Source organism: Trachypithecus francoisi, unplaced genomic scaffold, assembly GCF_009764315.1.
Source record: "Trachypithecus francoisi isolate TF-2019V2 unplaced genomic scaffold, Tfra_2.0 Lachesis_group9, whole genome shotgun sequence".
In the NCBI taxonomy this organism is placed as follows: domain Eukaryota; kingdom Metazoa; phylum Chordata; class Mammalia; order Primates; family Cercopithecidae; genus Trachypithecus; species Trachypithecus francoisi.
Window position 1 is genome coordinate 43,583,566 of NW_022681474.1, and position 18,935 is coordinate 43,602,500.

Here is an 18,935-nt window from a genome sequence, read left to right on the forward strand (position 1 = left end):
GGGACAAGGCCTGGAATAGAGCAAGGTGTGCATGTGGATAGCCCTGACACAGCCCTCCCCTCCCAGGCCAGCAGACCGTGACCCACATCCCCCACCTCTGTCGCTTACCCTCAGGGGCCTCTGGATCTGGGGACAAATTAACTTCCCAGAAAGGATGAAAGCCAGCCAGAGCAGGAGGCTGACAGTGCCCCGCCCTGACCCTCCACCTGCTGCTCCCCAAGCGGGAGGCCTTGAGACCAGCTGCCCTGTGCCCAGCCACTTGCTTTTCTAGCCTCAGTCTCCCCATATGTCAAAGAAATATGGAGAAATCCCTGCCAGGCTTCTGCCTTGTCCACAGTGTGGTCAGAGTTGGGGCAGGGGCCTCAACAAGATCACCTTAGGGTCTCCGAGCTGGAGGTGCTTTTATGCCCAAAGCCAGGCACCCCAGAGCCTCAGCTCTGCCACCCTTCCTCCCCCAGCTCCGAGTTTGAAGAGGTCACCATCGATCCCACATGCAGCTGGCGGCCAGTGCCCATCAAGTCGGACTTACACATCAAGGACGACCCTGACGGCATCCCCTCCAAGCGGTTCAAGACCATGAGTCCCAGCCAGATGATCATGCCCAATGTCATGGAGATGATCGCAGCCCTGGGCCCCGGCCCGTCCCCCTACCCCCTCCCGCCTCCCCCGGGGGGCACCAACTCCAACGACTACAGCAGCCAAGGTGGGTGATGCCAGGCAAGGAAGAAGGGAGAAGGAGGGCAGCCCCAAGTCCCTGCAGGGGCACAGAATTTCTGTGCTGATAGTGGCAGGGGTCGGGGTTGTGGTTGAAGAGAGAGAAGTAACACGCCCCCCCAATAAACAATCCCCAGTTTGCTAGACTTGAGGGTACATGGGCCTAGCCCAGGGGCTTCAGAGCCTGCCCTGGTGGGAGATACGACTGCTGCCTCTTCCCAGCCAATCTTCTCTGGGTCTGCTGACAGCACACACTCACCTGAGTTCTTGGCCTTACCCCCTGCCCTCCCATATTTTTTCCGTGATACCTGCATTTTCCTTGCAACTTTCCTGCCCTCCTAGGGACAGAGTCCAGGTTCCTGGAGCCTTAGCCTTTAGCCACCAAGGTCACCCACTGGCCCTTATACTCCCGGCTGCCCAGACCGAGTTTCACCTCTACCGCCACTGATTCCTGGAAAGTAGCCCCCACTGGGTGGAAGCTCCCTCTGGGATCCCTGATCTTAAGTCCCCATGAGAGGCCCAGAGAAGTTAGGCCACCTAGCCAGACTCCCACAGTGTGCCAAGGGCCAAGCCTCCCAACCTGCTGATCCTCTGACCCTTGCCATCGTCACATGGTGGAGGGCACAGTGACCAGGGAGGCGGGACAGCTGGCTTCTGCGCGCGTCATCCTGAGCCTGTTGCAGCTTTCTTTGTGGGCTTGGCAGAACCTGTACCCACTCTGGGCCTGGGTCTTGCTGGGTATGAAAAGTGCCCACATTGGGGAGTAGCTCATTGGGTCTGCTGTGGGCTCAGGCCATGTGCCCCACTCCCCACAGGAGCCTGGCCCTCCCCCTTTCTCCCACTCTGCCCCCTCCTCCATAACTGTTAGGGCAGCACATCCTCTGGGGTACCACAGACCATGGGACAGGGCTGCGTGGCTACTCCATCCTACAGCCCGGAAGCCTCCGGCTGCTGTGGCCAACTGCAGCCTTGCAAGAGGAAAAGGACTTGGCTTGTATTTTTACACACTCTCTGTTCCCTGGGGTGGCCACTATCCCTCTGGGTGACCCTCTCCCCTCCCCATCTCATCCCTTCCTAGGCAACAACTACCAAGGCCATGGCAACTTTGACTTCCCCCACGGGAACCCTGGAGGGACATCCATGAATGACTTCATGCACGGGCCCCCCCAACTCTCCCATCCCCCGGACATGCCCAACAACATGGCCACCCTCGAGAAACCCCTCAGTCACCCCATGCAGGAAACTGTGAGTACCTCCTCCTTGCGCCACCCCATTCCCCAGTCTTTGGGGTTGATGCCTTGGGATCTGGATACCCTGTTCCCTCCCAGGCAAGGCAGAGTATGAAGATTTGGATGTGTGGGCTCAGAAGGGAATAGGAGGGGTCTGACTGAGGCTAGGTCATGGCCTGTCAGCATCGTTGGACTTGGCTGTTTTACCTAGGACTTCGGATTTTCTGGAGATGGGAGCAGCTTCAGGCTCTTTCCCGAACACTCACCCCTCCACACATACACACACACGTGCATGCACTCGCCAGTACCCAGCACACGCCGTCAGCCCTCTCCCTCTCCCACTTGCACACTCTTAACACTCACCGAACACGGTTCCAGCCACCTTGACTTTTGTCCCCTTATTCCCCAAGGATCTGAATTCAGGGTATTACCACCTCCAACAAAAGAAATGCTAGGAAGTCTCATTATCTGAAGAGCATTCACTTCTCGTTCTGTTTCACACTTATTGACATATGCCCTGTGTGGCTGAGGATGCCCCTGGTGGGGTAAGGTATCCTGTGCTGTCCACAGGCCCTCCCTTCCTGTGGCCCCAGTGGCAGTGGCAGGAGGCCCTCCTGTCCCCTGGAGTCCTCATCCAGTGAGTTCCACGTGGTTCCACTCAGTTTAACAAACGTTTTCTGAGCTGTGCTCTGCACAGGCCGTGTGACAGGTGTAAGCAGGACAGACAGGCCTTGTGCTAATGGAGCAAAACTCCTGGCAGTGCATGGGTGCAGGAAGAACAGTTGGGGTTTGGAGAAACTGAAGCCTCCAGAGGCTGAAGTGGTGTGTCTGAGGTCTCAGTCATTCTGGGCTCTCATCTTAGGGAGGAGGGGCCACCGCTGAGCACATGGCTATGGGTGCTGGGCCACACAAGCCAATGAGAGGGTCCGGGGTCCCGCCAGTGTCTGGCAGTGGGCTTGGGTGGCCTGCACAGGAAGGAGCCTCTGGATTATACTGTCTTCCACACACCTGACATGGAATTGCTTCAGGACTCTAGGTGAGGGAGCAGCAACTTTCCCTCAGGACCCCAGGAGTCCAAGTGGGAAATAGATGCTTTGTGGAGCCTTGGCCAAGTTTTTGAAAGTTACTCTCTACCCCATGGGGCTTGTGATTTCTGGGGCCTTCTTTCCTGGTGCCCCTTCCTGGGTCCTGAGGGCATCCCATACCCAGAGGACACCAAAATCACACCCCCCACACACACACATCCTGCGCCCTCCAGTTCCTACCACTGGAATATGGAGTGGGAATGCCGTCTGTTTCCCCTTGACAACCAAGCTTTCTCCTGCCTTCTGTGAGCCCCACTGCCTGCATCTGTGTGGCGGGATCTGAGCCTGTGGGTTGACCTCAGAGCCCCTTAAAATGCTCTCTAGATGGTCCTGTCCTCCATTTCTGAACTCTCACTAGAGGGCAAGCACACCTGGAAGTGCAGATATGCCAGGCCGCTGGAGCCGGGCAGTCACAGGTAAACTCCTAGCACACCTGCCCAGGTGGAGGCAGCCACACCCCCAGCTGAGCCCAAGGCTGGGAGGCACTGCCATGGCCGCAGGGACTGCTGCCCCCACAGACTGCCCATACTTGGTGGCAGGTTGACAGGTGTGTCAGCAGTGCTCCAACAGCACCTGCCTCTCCAGGCCGGAGACATTCCAGCCAGATACGGAGCTGAGGGGCACAGCTGCCTCTGAAGATCCAGGGACAGTCTGTCTTGAGCTGGGCTGCACAGCTGGAATGTGGAGCCCTCCCTGCTCTCCCAGGGTGGACACTGAGGGCATCTACAGGAGTGGGAGCCCCAAGCTGGCCTCTCACTGACCATGGGTGGTGGCCCATTCCTCCAGCCTCTTGTATGTGTCTTATAAACGGGTCTCCCAAGGTCTTCAGCATCACAGTTGCGAGGTCATCGCATTCTTGGGACTTGGACTGAAAGGGCACTGTGCTCCCTAAGGCCACATTGGGTTGAGGCCCTATACGCTGAGAAGGGGCCACCTGAACCGTGGGCAGAGACTGGCCCGTAGCAAGGCCTGGGAAGCAGTTTTAGGAGAAACAGGAAGAGGAAGTTGGAATTGGGCAAAGACTGAGGATGGTGTGGCTGCGAATTCTAAATGCACACAGGGAGAACATGCCCCCGGATGGGGTGGGGTGAGGGGACGAAAAGACCAAGGAAGCATGTGCCAGGCTGCTGTTCCAGTGGAACACCTGGAGCATCCGTGAGCCACCTTCACTGGCAGAGTGAAAATGGGGCTGGGGGCTGTCAGGGATGCTTGCAGTGGGATCAGGGCTTGGTCTGCAGGATTCCCCAGCCTTTCACTTTGAAGGAGGGTCGGCTTGGGACAGCAACAGGCTAGCAGGGGAATGTTCACATCTCACCCACCCGCCCACAGACAGCCCAGTTTTCAGTGCACGTGCCCACGGGAGAGTGTGAGTCCTCTAGTTCATCTGTAGAGAGGCACCGCCAGCCTCACCCTCAGCAAGACACCCACCATTGGTGAACCGTCACTCAGTCCCCTTGTCCTTGGAGTGCTGGAGGTGCCTGCCTCCCTCACAACCCTGTGTTTTTGAGGGCTGGTGCCGACCAAGTAGGATGTCTAGGAAAAGGGTCTGGCAGGGTGTGAAGATGCCCCTGGCTGGCCAGGTGCCCACCCAGCCCTGCTCTGACAGCCAGATTCCACCCGGGCTGCAGGGCTTGTGCCAAGACCCCAGCTGCTGCACACTTCGGGCTGGCAGAAGGTGCCTTCGTGCCCAGCATCACCCCTGCCCAGGGCCCACTTGGGAGGTGCAGACCCAGTCCTGAGCCGCACGCCCGCCCGATGCTGTCTGTCTGTGTCTGCTCTCTGCTGCCCAGCTTGGGGTCTGCACCATGCTGCGGCAGCCGCCCTCCCGCCTCCTGCTCCCTGGAACATGCCCATTCTGCTTCTCCATCCTGCCCTCGCTGTTGTTCGTTGTCTGGGCGGGGAGGCGGAGGGGCCTGGGGGAGCCCAGGCCCAGCTCCCCGTGTCTGTGCTTGTGTCGAAGCCCTCCCCACCTCCTGGGGCCCCACGTGGCCTGGGAGGTCCCCGCCATCCCCCTGCAGCCTCCCCGATGGGTGGTTTTGGGGGAGAAATTTTTCTTTGCTTCTCTGCCCAGAAACAACGTTCAGCCTCGTACCGGGTGGCCACGTTTCGGGGGTTGTGACTTCCCTGGTTGTGTTGGGTTTCATTTTCTCCAGGCATCATCGCCGTGCCTCCTCACCTCACCTCTCTTCTCTCCCGCTCTCTCCTCCTCCACAGATGCCACACGCTGGCAGCTCTGACCAGCCCCACCCCTCCATACAACAAGGTTTGCACGTACCACACCCCAGCAGCCAGTCAGGGCCTCCATTACATCACAGTGGGGCTCCTCCTCCTCCTCCTTCCCAGCCTCCCCGGCAGCCGCCACAGGCCGCTCCCAGCAGCCATCCACACAGCGACCTGACCTTTAACCCCTCCTCAGCCTTAGAGGGTCAGGCCGGAGCGCAGGGAGCATCCGACATGCCGGAGCCTTCGCTGGATGTAAGTTGGGGTCGCCACTCGCCTTGGCCTGGGGCTAGGCCTGGCGCCGGGACCTGCCCGAGAGAAGGGGTGGGTGTGAGGGCTCAAGGCCCCGAGGGGAGGAGGTGGGTGGGCGGCGGGAGGGCTTCAGCCAGACCTGGCTCCAGACCAGGAAGCCCCATGATGGGGAAGTGTTACCACTGAGGGTCCCCACCCTGCTGGCTCCTGTCCCCCCAGTCCCTTTGGCCATAGCCCTGAACCCCAGCCCTGACCCACCTTCTGACCCAAGCCCTGCGGGGTCCCTCGCGCAGCACAGGAGGGTCCCTGCCCTCCCCTAGTGGTGAGCTTGCGGTTTCTGTGTCTGCCTCTCTGGCCTGGGCAGGGAGGGCTGGAGGGAGAGGCCGTCTGTCTGCCTCACTGGTGTGTGTCTGTCTCCAGTTTTCTTGTCCGCGTGTTGTCCATGCCCTGCTTCCGCTTGCTCCATCGCTCACTCCGAGAGACCCCCATGTGGGTGACAGAAGGTGGGGGCAGAGGGGGCAACCTTGGGTCACAGCCAGGGGTGGCAGGCCAGCATGGGCAGCAGAGGGCCAGGGATCCTACCCTGAAGTCTGGAAGATGGTGGGGGTCACCGCGGATGATGGGGCTGGGCTGCTGGATGTGGCTGGCGGGATGGCACCGAGCACCGGCCCCTCCCATGCCCACCACAGAGCTGGTGCCAGACTCCGGGAGGAGGCCTGTCGTCAGTCACTCCTGTTCTTCACCCCCAGCCCTGCTCTGTCAGCCTCTGCTCCAGCAGCATCAGAGGGCTCTGTGCTAGCTAGGACTCACTGCGCAGCCATCTCAGGTCCTCGCCCAGTGTTCCCCCTCAGCCGGGCCAGTGGGGCTGCTTTTAGATGCATGAGGCTTCCCATGTGACAAACTCCAAGGATATCTCAGTAGAGGGTAGGGACAGTCTGCAACCCCTCTGGGGCCACAGGGAAGGATGGCTGCCAGCCAGCCACAGGCTCACCAAGGAGCGGCGAGCCCTTGAGAGAGGGATGGTGGGTAGGGGGTTGCGGGAACCACTCGCCTTCCCGCCTTCCCACCAGCCCACCTCCTTGTGCTTACACATGAAGCATGTGATTTCAGCTGGGAGGCCCAAGTGACCCACCATGGGGCCTTCCCAGCTTAGGGCTGAAGTCCATGCCTGAAAAGGGTCAGCCCTGCTCAGGCCTCAGCTGGTGGGCTGCAGGTCCCGCTCCCCAGGCTTGAAATGAGCACAGGGGTGCCCCACACTCGGTGCAGTGGCTGGTGTGTGTGGGGGGATGCCTGGCAGGCCCAGGCCCAAGGCTGTTCTCTTCCCTTTTTTTTTTGGCTAGGGTCCTGAGAGGCAAGTGGAGGGGGACGGGCCAGGGCGCCCCTGCATTCCTCACCCGGGGCCTGCCTCTCGGGCACACCTCATCTGAACTTCGTCACTCCTTCTTTTCCAGCTCCTTCCCGAACTCACAAATCCTGACGAGCTCCTGTCTTACCTGGACCCCCCCGACCTGCCGAGCAATAGTAACGATGACCTCCTGTCTCTGTTTGAGAACAACTGAAGGCCACCCAGTCGGGGCCATCCCTCCACACTCTGCCTCCCACCCCACCTGCCCTACACACTTTTCCACCTGGGAGCCTGTGCCCTCAGACCGCCCCGCACCAGAGCCACAGGCTGTGGGACGGGAAACCCTCCCCTGCTGCAGCCCTCTCAAAACAGAGGGGTAGGGAGGGTGCGCCGGGAAGGCTGTGTGGGTCTGGAGTCCCCGTCCCGCCTACACGCCCTGCGCTTGGGCCCATGTCCAGCGCAGGCCTGAAGACCACCCTCCCGAGAGGAACCAGCCCGGTAAGAGGGCGCACGCCGATGTGGCTTCCCGGTCCCTCCGCGTGTGCCGATTCCAGATGACCTTCCAGTGTCCCCAAGGTTCTTCCATCTTTTAGGCTGTAACCCTGCCTCCCTGCTTCCTGGTCCAGAGCCTCCCTTAAGTGACTGTGGAGCCTGAGAAGGCCCCCGGGCCCCAGCATGGGCCCCAAGCCTTGGAGGAGCGCTGGCAGTTGGTGGCAGTGAGACTAGCCCGCCCACCACCACCCACCACAGAAAAGCACAAACCTCTGGGAAAGACTACGTCTCTCGGGGGCCACTGGTCATCGGTTTGACCCCTGACCTTTAAGCCAAGATACCCGATAAACACACTCTCTCAGAAAGCAGAGAAAAAGGACAAGATTCTGTGTTTGAGAGGGAGTCTGCCATTCCTGCTTGGGGACTGGTGGGAAAGAGGGCCAGGACATTTCTGAGGCTCCACCTCCAAGCTCAGACAGGACCCAGCCTTGGGGGACAGAGAGAGCAGGTGTACGCCCAACCAAAGTGATTGTGCCCTTGGTTGGGGGGCAGGGGCATATAACCTGTCAGAATCAAACAGGAGCGGCAACTTCTAACTTTGCTCCAAGCCACTCTCTTTTTAAACAGCAACGATTTAAAGCTATGAAGTCACCTGGAGAAAAGGAACGTTGCGCTTGGACAGCAAGCAAACCATTTCTGTCTGTGTGTTCTGTTTTTCTCCTAGTCCCTCTCCTGCCACCTCTCCAAGACTTCCATGGGACGCCCACTTCCCTCTGTGCCCTAGTTCTCTTTGTCCAATCAGATGGCAAGGGCAGTGTGTGGAAAGGCTGGGAAGGTGCAGAAACCGGAGCCCAGGGCAATGGTGTCTGTCCAGCCCCTCCCTCTGTCCTTGTGCTCCAAGCTACCCCCGGCTGCAGCCCAGGCCATGGCCATGTGCACTAGTATGTACCTGCAGACATCGGGGGAGGAGGGGAGCGTGTTTCTGGGCCTGCCCCAGACACTGCCCTTGGCTGCCAGCCTCCCCTGCCTGCACTCCTCCACCATCACAATCTCACCCCACACTCCTGCTCGCTCAAGCAAAAGCAGCCTCTGGCCTTCCCTCCACCGCTTTGCTCCATCTGGCTTACCACTCTCCAGGGCCTCCTGGGGAGCTTGTCCTGTGTTCGCTTTGTTTCAGGGGTCCCATCTGTAAATTCTTTGCACCCTTCCCGGCCGCTGCCTGGAGCCCTTTCTGCTCTCCCGTCCACTGTGGGTGGTCCCCAGCACTCCTCTGTGGGTTTTACCGGAAAGGTGGCCCCAGCTGTTGACTTCCAGTCACTGTCCCAGACGGCACAAGGTTTTCTGTAGGAAAGCTGCCATTGCCCAGCCCCTTTTTTCCTTTGTCCCGTTGTTGTCGAGGTTTTTTCAAATAGTGTGTTGTTCAGTATGCAAATCAATTATTTTAAGAATCGCTTTTGTAAATATCTTTGTGAATATTTTAGTATCGTCTTTGATAATATTCAACATTTTCATGACCTGGTTATAGCCTTTGCTGGTGTTTTTAAAATACCTAGACTCAATGACAAAGACCGAGTCTTCTTTTTTTTAAAACAAAAACAATAAAAGCAACCAGGGCTATTTGTACAGTTGAAGGGGCGAACAGAATGGGCGGCTGTGCTGGGAGTTGGAAGACCGGGCAGCCCGCTATTTAGAGCCATCCCTCAGTCAGCTGGCAGGGACAAGCCAACACTAGGTAGCATGTGGCCACCCTGCCCAGTGTCTGTGGCCTGGCAAGTGGCCACGCCCTGTGTCAGACCATCTGGGAATTAAGCTCCAGACAGACTTACAGATGCCTTCCTTAGGAGTTCTTGCTTCCTGCCTTGATACTTTGCCCCAGAAAGGCCTGGGGTTCATTCTGGTTCTTAATCAGGGTGTGTCCACACTCTGCTCACAGGCGGATCCACAGCTTTCCAGTGCAGAGAGTCGAGATGCTCCCTGCAGCCCAGGCCCCGGGCACTTCCTGCAAACATCTCTGGGCTCAGCACCTGAGGCAGGTTTCCTGGGTCCCCTCTCCAGCAAGCCTCCACCAGCAAGCTCGGCCCAGAGCTTCCCTTTCGGCCGGCTCTGAACCGTGTGTGGTGCCTACAGCCTGCAGTCTGGAGACAAGCTCTGCCGGAGTGCTCTTGGAGCCAGGCCAAGGTGTGAGGGGGGTGCAGAGGCACCCGGGGCGGGAGCAAGCCCCAGGTTGTGACAGGTGCAGGTAGACAACGCCCATTAGCAGAGATGGTCCTGAGCTCTGGAGAGATCCTTCCCTGATCCTTTCGGACGACTACTTGGAGCCATAAGTAACCTCAGCAAAAACGAGGCCTCTGCAAGCCACTTTTCCATGCCAAGCATCCACCCGGCCGGCCCACAGGCATGTTTCTGCCACCCACTCCTCAAGATGGACAGGGAGCCAGCAGGCAGGCGGGAAGGGCCAAGTACAGGCAATCACCCCCATCTTCTTGGTTTGAAGCTTTATCCATGTATCATGTTCCCTGTAGCCATTTTATTTTTTAAGAAACTGCTAATACTTTCTCCCTAATGGAAGCCCTGACCCCCCAGAGAGCTACAGGTCTGCTCCCGACGGGCCTCGGGCCTGACCCGTCCACACAGGGCCGTGTCAGCAGCAGCGACTCAAGGGACGTGTGTACATATGTAAATGAGAAATAGAGACGTGTCAACAGATGCATTCATTTCTCTTGGAATGTGTATTGTTTTTATTTTGCGAAACAAAACAAAACAACAACAAAAAAAAAGCTTGGAACTCCATCACGTGGAAAAACTAGATCCTGTTGGTTATAGCATTTGTGAGTTCTCCACGTCTGTCTCTCTCGCTCATGTAATATACTCTGACCCTGCGTGGAAAGGGATTTTTGTTCTGTTTTTATTTTACCTACATGTACTATTTAGCTTCAGTGTACTAGTCCTGCCACCTGTGTATTTTTAGGGTGCTATGGAAATAATGAAAAGAAACGGGGATTTCAGAAGAAAATTGTAACCAAATTCATACTTTGTATAATTTTTGATATCATCACAGGTGATTCACACGTACACACATAAACACACCCACCAGTGCAGCCTGAAGTAACTCCCACAGAAACCATCATTGTCTTTGTACATCGTATGTACAATGCAATCATTTCATACTTTAAACTGGTCAAAAAACTAATTGTGATTTCTAGTCTTGCAAAGCTGTATGTAGTTAGATGATGTGACAACCTCTAATATTTATCTAATAAATATGTATTCAGATGAAACCTGTATATTAGGTGTTCATGTGGTTATTTTGTATTTAAAGATCAAATTATTTGACTATTGCTAGACATTTCTATACTCTGTTGTAACACTGAGGTATCTCATTTGCCCATGTTAATTTTTTTCTAAATAAATTGACAAAAATGAAGGTTTGCGAATTAGCTATTTTGTGGATGTTAAGGAGTGGTTTGGGTGTTTTTGCTTTTGTTTTAAACCACACTCCCAGCCCTGTTACCCTCTGCACACACAAAAAATAAAGGCAGGTGGTTTGGGTGTTGAGTTGGAAGAACCCCTGTCCATGGGGGTCCCTGGAACCAGCCCCTGGTGGGGCAGGTGCAGTGTGTGGCTGGATGGTTGGGGGAGTTGAGGTGGCTGGACGGGGCCAGGTGGCTGCAGGGTGCTAAGGGCTCCTGTGACATGTGACTCAGAGTGTCCAACAGTGTCCCATCTCTGATGCTCCCTTGTGGATGATGCTGGGTTTAAGTATATTCATATTAAGCCACAGAGGGTGCTGTTCAGAGCACTCAGGAGTGTGGGTTCAATGGAGAGTGAGTGTTCACTGCAGCCATGCTCCCTGCTGGCATCTCAACATCCCTGGCCTCCGCCTCTCAGTACACCTGACCCTCCCCTCCTAGGGAAGCTTAGGTTTTCCCTCCTCTGTGAGCATGCTTTACCTGGGCTACCGTCTCACGATGACCCCTGCCCAGGCCATGGTTTTAACCATCCTTCCAGCCTCGGTACCAGCACAAACTGACAGCACTTCATGTGTCTCTGATTGAAGTTTTGGGAACAGGCATGTGACACAGCCCCGCGACCAGTCCCTGCCCTCCACGCAGCCTGACCTGAGGGGGAAAGCAAGCATGGCTGCTATGGCCTTTCCTCCACAGGGACTGTCCAGAGGGAAGAAGGGCCGGGCGGGCACCCCAGAGATCACTCAGATGTATCCGGGTGTCAGGAGAGTGAGGGTGTGTGCAGGAGCCAGCAGTGTGGGGGAGGCTGCAGGGTGCTGCCTGTCGGGGGCTGGGTGCCCGGAAGCCCCCAGCTCCTGGGGCCTCTCCAAGGTGGCTGGAGTTGCTCCTTTTGGAGGGAGGTGGAAGGTGAGGAGGACAAAAGATTTACATTAAATAATGCAACACCCACCGACCACTGCTCAGCTGCAGGCACTGCCTTCTGCCAGCGTCACCAGGACAGGCTGACTCTTTCTCTGAACAGACACCCCTCAGAGAGGAGGGTGCTTAGTTAGCTTGAGGGAGAGCTTCCCAAAGGAGACATGCCCAGCTCCCTGTGTCTTAGAGCAGCGTGGTTGGGCTGGGCCAGCACTTTAATAAAACCAATGAGAATACGGTAGAAAATATCAGGAGTGTGCCCTATAAACGGTAACATTGTTTCAAGAAATGCGTGTGTGTGTGTGTGTGTGTGTGTGTGTGTGTGTGTGTGTCTGCCTGCCGAGTCATGATGTTAATTATTATTTATGGGTTGTGGTTAAAAACAAAAAGTTTGAATGCCATTGACTTAAAGGCAGGAAGTGGGCAGGGGAGCAGGGAGAGGGCAGAGGAAGGGCAGTATGCTCCCCTAACTTCATGATAATAAGCAAACCTTCCTGGCATTTTAGCTGGAGACTCTGAACCTGGGATACAGGCCTATGGCTGCCCCACAAGGCTGCATGGAGACTGGCTGGCCCCACCTCAGCTAAATCCTCCCCAGAAGGGTGACTTCCTTCTGTGAGCCTAACCCTGGGATGAGAAACATCCACCCAAAAAGCCCAACGTGGGGCCTGGCTTGGGACAGTTCAGAGCTCAGCCTCCCAGCATGTGGGGTCACACACCATGGATCATCTTACATCTCTTCTTCCCCTAGCCCACCGCGAAGTCTCCACCCTGAATCCACTGACTGTCTTCATGTAAGGCCATGGGGTACTATTGGGGAAAGTCATTCAGCCCTGCAGGTTGATGCCAGGACACATTGGGGTATCCAGCCTCACTGAGTGCTAAAGGCACTCAATGTTTAATGGCCCCTCATTTCCCTTGTCCTCTGCTCAAGCCTCCTGCTAACCACGCCCACCTCGCTCTCAGCAGGCTACCCTACCCTCACCCAGCTCCCCACTGTCCCCGCTGCTACCCACAGGCCTATCTCCATCCACCCTGGCCATATCTTTTTCCACCCAAGCCCAGAGGATGTGGTGTCCCTTCCCCAGTTGGGGCCACCCCTCCCCCAGCCCCTGACACCATCACCCCCTTCTCTTCTACCAGAAGTCTCACTCTATCTGCCCGCTAACCCTCCCCATACCTCTGCCTCTTGCCTCCTTGGGTTTAGTGGCCCAGGCTCTGGCATCGCGAGGTTCCGCTTTTGGTGGGCTCCACCCCTCAATGGCCAGTCTCTGCTCCTTCTCACGCAGGCTTCTTGGCTACAAAGCTGACAGTGCTCACTCTTTTTCTCTGTCACCCCTCATATGCTTGGTTCGTGCCCCACCAGTTCTCTGACACTTCTCCTGCAAGCTCATCAATGGCCTTTTGGTTGCTGATCCATGCTGCTTTCTGAGACTGGACCTCACAGCTGCACTTGACAGTTGCCGTTTCTTCCTTGAAGCTCTCTTCTCTTGGTGCTGTGGTTTGAATTCTTGTCCCCTCCACAACTCATGGTGAAACCTAATCCCCAGTGTAACAGTACTAAGAAGCAGGCCCTTGGACCCAAGGGCTCTGCCTTCATGAATGGATTGATGGATTAATGAGTAGGTGAATTCATGGGTTATCATGGGAGTAGGTCTGTTATAAAAGCCAACTTGGCACACACTTGCCCTCCTCGCCACGTGATGCCTTATGCCATGCTACACTGCATCATGAGGCCCTCACCAGATGCAGTCACCCAATCTTGAACTTCCCAGCCTCCAGAAGCATGAGCTAAATAAACCACTTTTCTTTATAAATTACTCAGTCTCGAGTATTCTGCTAGAGCAACAGAAAAGAGACAAAGACACTTGAATCCATGACAACTCCCTCTTTCATCTGTTTAGTTCTCCTGGCATCCCTCTGGCTGTGCCTTCCTTGTCTTCTCCACAGGTTCCTATGGTAACTAGGTACTTGTGGTGCTTCATCAGGATCTTCTTCACCAACTGGCCCACCCATCCCGATGCTGCTATGGGTGTTGGCTGCCAACAGCCCACAACATGCCTCTTTATCAAAGAATTTCCCTCAGCACACAGAAACCTCAACATGCCTCTTTATCAGAGAATTTCCCTCAGCACAGAGAAACCTCCATGCCTGACAGGTTACCTGCCCCCTATCCCCACACATGCAACCCTGCCAGGCAGCCCATAGCCAAAATTGACTGCCACAAGGAATAAAAGGCCTCTTTGCTGGGGCATGGTCAGTGCTCTTGATTCCTCCCTGTGGGTCAGGTCAGGGCTAGACTTTACCTGAGGCCACCTACTAACTCCACTCTCTCCTCTTCCTTGTTCTGCCTGCCTCCCTCATAGGTTTCTCCCATGATCACTCCCTCAATAAATAAATCATGGAATCCGCATGCCTGTCCTAGGCTCTGCTCCTATCCAGATCGAAGACAGTGGGTGCTGGGAATGGGTCTGGGAGGCAGGCTATGAGGATAGGATGCTGGAGAGGTACCACTGACCAGATGACAATGAGGACCCACCACTAGTGGCAGGAATTGGGTAACAGTGTGCACCTGCAGTGAACTGGGATGGGACACAGGTGAAGGAGCTACACAGCTGCAGCAATGTCTCTGGCATCTGAGAGATATGGGTAAAGAATAACTATTAAGACTATGGACTTGCTAAATGTGGCTATTGCTAAATGTCACCGATGCATTGAAGAAAGGAAATTACAGTTACAGATATCTTAATTGGCAATTTAGAGTGTGAAGAGTCAGAGGAAACCTCTTGGCAGGAAGCATTGGAAAGCACTTACCTTCTGCAGCCAGAGAGCAGATGGAGTGACAATCAGGCAGAGGACTCATTGTAAAAGCAGCAGAACTTGAGTAAAGGCTCAATTCTCCATCAAGGGGGGTCTCCTATACCCAAATCAGACCCCTGGTAGGGAAGGAGACACAAAGACTTGGGATGAGGACTGTCACACCAATACCTCTCACAAAAAAAATGTTTATTATGACTGGCTGACAGAGAATGGAAATTCCTTGAGTTTGGGTCACAGATAGGTTGACTTGGCCTGGGGGTGTAAGCCAAAAATGGACTGACCCTGCACTACAGCCCCACCCAAGGGTGACCCTGAAAGACGGTGGTGAGAGAAAATCCCTCCAATAGGCAGAGATTTTGCCAAAGAACCTGGTCATCTCGTGGCAAGAGAAGTGACCTGAAATAAGGATATGCACGTACTCATGGGCAGCGGTGAATGGCTTAGCTCTTTATTGGTCAGGGGCCTGGGAAAAACAAGAATGGACTATCAGAGACAAAAAGGACTAGGAAAGAGGCCCGTGGATCTGAGAGTGGCAAAAAGAGCGAAGATCACGTATCACATTTCAACACACACCAAAGAGCATCCATAGCAGAAGCGACACCAAACAACCAAGTGGGCAGGATGAGTCGGCCAGTGGACATCAGCCAGTCTCTGTCCTCACTCATCATCCTCCATCCAGTCCTTGCACCATACGGGCTCATGAACAGAGTGCCATGGTGACAATGACGAAGTTATATATAACCCTAACAGCCTTGGCTTCCTCTCCCCAAGGTTGATCTAGCTACTGTCACTGCTGAATGCCCAGCCTGTCATCAACAGAGACCCAAGCTGAGCCCCTGATACAATAACATTCCAGGATGAGACCAACTAGCCACTTGGTGACAAGTAGATTATGTATGACCCCTTCCCTCATGGGAAGGGCAGTGATTTGCCCAGACAGGATGGATGTGTATTCTAGGTATGAGTTCGCCTCTCCTTCCAATGGAGCCTTAGCCCATTGGCACTATGGCTCACCAAGAGTCTGATTCACTGACATGGGCCTTCAGTTGACATCACTGCAGACTAACAGAGCTGAGTCATCATGAGGGCTGCATGGCAGTGGGCACACAGCTATGAAATCCACTGGTCCTTACACATTTCACACCATCTAGAATCTGCCAATCTACAGGGGATAGAGTTGCCTCTTAAAGACACAGCTGAGGTACCAACTGGGAGGCAATACCTTGTCGGTGTGAAGGATATGGGGTGCTATCCTTCAGGTTGTCCTATACCCTAAATCTATGACCCCCATTCCCATCAATAGGCAGATGAAATAAACTTAATGTGAGAAGTGACTGGATCTGAGCTGTGCAAGGGGTAAGCTTAGTACACGCAGTGGCACCCTGCCCAAATCCCTTCTGTGGGGTGATGCACTCCTCCCCCAGCTGTCGTGAGTGTTGATTCTTCACCACTCACAGCCCGCAGCCCGCTTTCTCTGGAGAATTGCCCTGAGGTGACCAGAGATGTCTCACCTTGGAAGTTCCACCCTCTGGATGTGGCCCACAAAAAACGGCTAGAGTACAAAGTGCCTGCCCTCTGGCCTTAAGGATCTGGCTTATGCTCCAAAGCCTTTGCTCCATGATCCAGCCAAGGATAGCCTCTCCCCAAGTCCCTCTCATTGTTCATCTCTTCCCCCTCCTTACCCTGCTTCTCTCTCTCTTACAGATTGTTTCTGGATAGCAGTACCTTTAGTGAATAAATCAACTTCACCTGGCTACAAAAAAAGTATTTCTCTGCTCAACAAAACAGAACCAAAAGCTGCTGCTGAGTGCTAATGATGCCAGGGCACAAGTATGGGCAGGTAGCTGAGAGAAGCAGAGAGTGTGACAACTAGAGAGCATTCACTGTGACCAAGGGGCATCTGCTTCTCTAGGTGTTTGTTGCCAGGTAAGAATGCAGACCCAGCTGTTGCTAGACCTTTTGATTTTCCAAGAGAATCTAGAAATGCAGGTTTTAAAAAAAAGTTGCAAATAAGCAAACAAAAATGTGTACAGACACCTATGGCCCAAATAAAGTCCAGGTGTGAGCTGCATCTGTCCCCAGTCCCTGACCTCTGACCCAAGGCCAAATGCTGGTTTAAGTGGCAGGACTGAAATGCAGCCAGCCCTGTGAGACTCCGGAGCTTAACCACCAAGTTCTATACCTCTAGATTAGCTGGAAAGACCAGTCCCTGCCTAAAGCAGAGGTACCCATGGTCTGCAGATGTCAAGACCAGACCCATCTGCCACCATCCCCAGCCCTGAACATACTGTCTTTGGCCACCATAACACACTACCCTGTTCTCACGTCCGTGTCTTTACCAATGCCTGTCCCTCCTCCTGGAATGCCACTCTAGACTTTTGGGAATGCCTGCACACCCTTATCCTCCTTCCCTGGAAACTGCCACTTGCCGTTGCAGAAGGGCAGCCATGTTTGACCCACATGACCAAACACCCCTTGACCTCAGCCCATTAGACCAGGAGGGACACATGTCGTGAAGGACTAGCCAGCCAGTGACCAATCATGTTACCCCTACCCCAGTCAAGAATCTGACCTAAGACACAAAGACTGCAGGTGGCCATTGTGGTCCTGGCTGGATCTAAGGCCTCACCTGCCTTCTCAACTCTTCCCCTGCTCTCAGTAGATCTCTGTTACTAGGCTCAGTATTTGCCTTTGACTTTTTCCCTCCCCTCCAGGCTGCATGATTTCCCTTTTTCTTTTTATGACTTTGCTTATATCAAAAGTTAAGTCTTCTGTCGACCTTGTCATGAGAACAAAAGGAGCTTTCCAGCTTTTAACTAAAACGATGTCAGTTACAACAGGAATATATGTCAAACAAAAACAGGGTCTCAGCTTTGGTGGTTTTGGGAGCCCTTTCTTCTATTACTACTGCTTATTATCCAGGACCTGGCATCTTCCCTTTGTCACCCAGGGCCTGGTGTCTTCCCCTCACCACCTGGGACCTAGTAGTCTTCTCTGGAGCTAGTGTCTTCCCTGAGAGGCAAGACAGACCAGCCCAGCCAGAGTGCTGCTGGTAACATCAGAGAGACAGCAGGCCCTGTCTTTGGCAGCTCCCCAGACTCTCTGTGGTTTGGTTTTATAGCCTGACACTCGAGGTGGCTCACAGCTTCCTTCTGGAGTGAACATTTAACATCCTGCCTGCCCGGCACCCCTCCCTTCTTTGGGGAACTGTATTCCCTTCCTTTTGAGCATCACTCTGCCCCTCTTACTGCCCCTCTCTGATATGTGAGCCAGGCCATGCTGCTGTAATAAACACTACACTATCAGTGGCTCAAGACAATGCCCATGTCACAGCCAATGTGTGTGCCCCTGGTTGGATGCTGTCTATGTGGTCATTCACTAACCCAGGCCCTTCTCATCTGGTAGCTCTGCCCTCCTTTAAACTTTCTGCATTCAACTGGCAGATGAGGAAAGTCAAAGGAGTATCCCATAGAGAGTAAGTTTATGGGCCAGGCCCACATTTGTTGGCTAGAGTTCAATCTCACGACTGTGATTGACTTACGATTTCAGTTAGCTACACCTAACTGCAAAGGTAGCAGGGAAGGTCTTCAGAGAGAAGGCCAAGATCCAGGGAAAGGTACTCCAGCTATATGCCTAGACAGGAGACAGAGTCCTAGGGAAGGATTCTGTTTGGTCCAGCTGGGTTCTGTGTCCACTCCCTGGCCTGGTCATTTTGAACTGGAAGGCAGAGTTGTATCAGCTCCCATGGATTCAAATGAACATTTAGGCAGTGTATCAGTTAGGTTTTGCTGCAGAACAAACAGCTATTTCTTATTAATGGCCTAAAACAACTATTCATTTTTTGCCTCTGAGACTGTGAGTGGAGTGAGAGGTTCTGCCGACTGGGCCAGGCTCGTATGATCTCAGCTGGGCTCACTCGCGTGTGTCTGCGGTCAGCAGGCAGGCTAGTTTAGAATGGCCTCACTCACATATTTGGTAGCTGGCTTGCAGTTAACTGGAGCAACGTGGCAACCAAGCCATCTGTCTCTCATCACCCGTCAGACTAGCCTGGGCTTGTTCAAATGGTCAGCTCAGGATTGTACAGCATTACTTCAAGCTCATTTCATCAGTCAAAACAAGTCCCAAGACAAGACAAGATTCAAGGCCTGGGAAAACAGACTTCTCCTCCTGATAGGGAGAGTTACAACATCACATTGCAAGGAACCGTGAATAACAGAAAGGAAATTGCAGGGTCAACAATTGCAACCTACCACAGCCAGTCTCTGCCACATAATCCCCTGGGAACCAACACAGCCCTGCCTTCCAGTCCACAGTGACTGGTCTGTGGAGGCAGATACCAATCAGAATCCTTCCCTAGCATTTTCCCTCCTGGTGCTGGCATATCCCAGTCACACCT

The 18,935-nt window shown here is 54.4% G+C and overlaps 1 protein-coding gene across 11 annotated transcripts in view; it reads left to right on the forward strand.

The window, feature by feature from the left end:
- Window positions 1–8,547, forward strand: part of ZMIZ1 (zinc finger MIZ-type containing 1) — a 246,519-nt gene extending 237,972 nt beyond the window's left edge. For 10 of the 11 annotated variants that reach the window (XM_033209225.1, XM_033209230.1, XM_033209226.1 and 7 more), the window contains 4 exons: window positions 459–703; window positions 1,793–1,959; window positions 5,243–5,503; window positions 6,952–8,547. In XM_033209225.1, the coding sequence (XP_033065116.1) occupies window positions 459–703; window positions 1,793–1,959; window positions 5,243–5,503; window positions 6,952–7,059 (781 nt within the window). In that variant the 3' untranslated portion in view covers window positions 7,060–8,547. The remainder of the gene's footprint in view (window positions 1–458; window positions 704–1,792; window positions 1,960–5,242; window positions 5,504–6,951) is intronic. The other variant, XM_033209231.1, reaches the window with a different exon arrangement.
- Window positions 8,548–18,935: the final 10,388 nt, after the last annotated feature.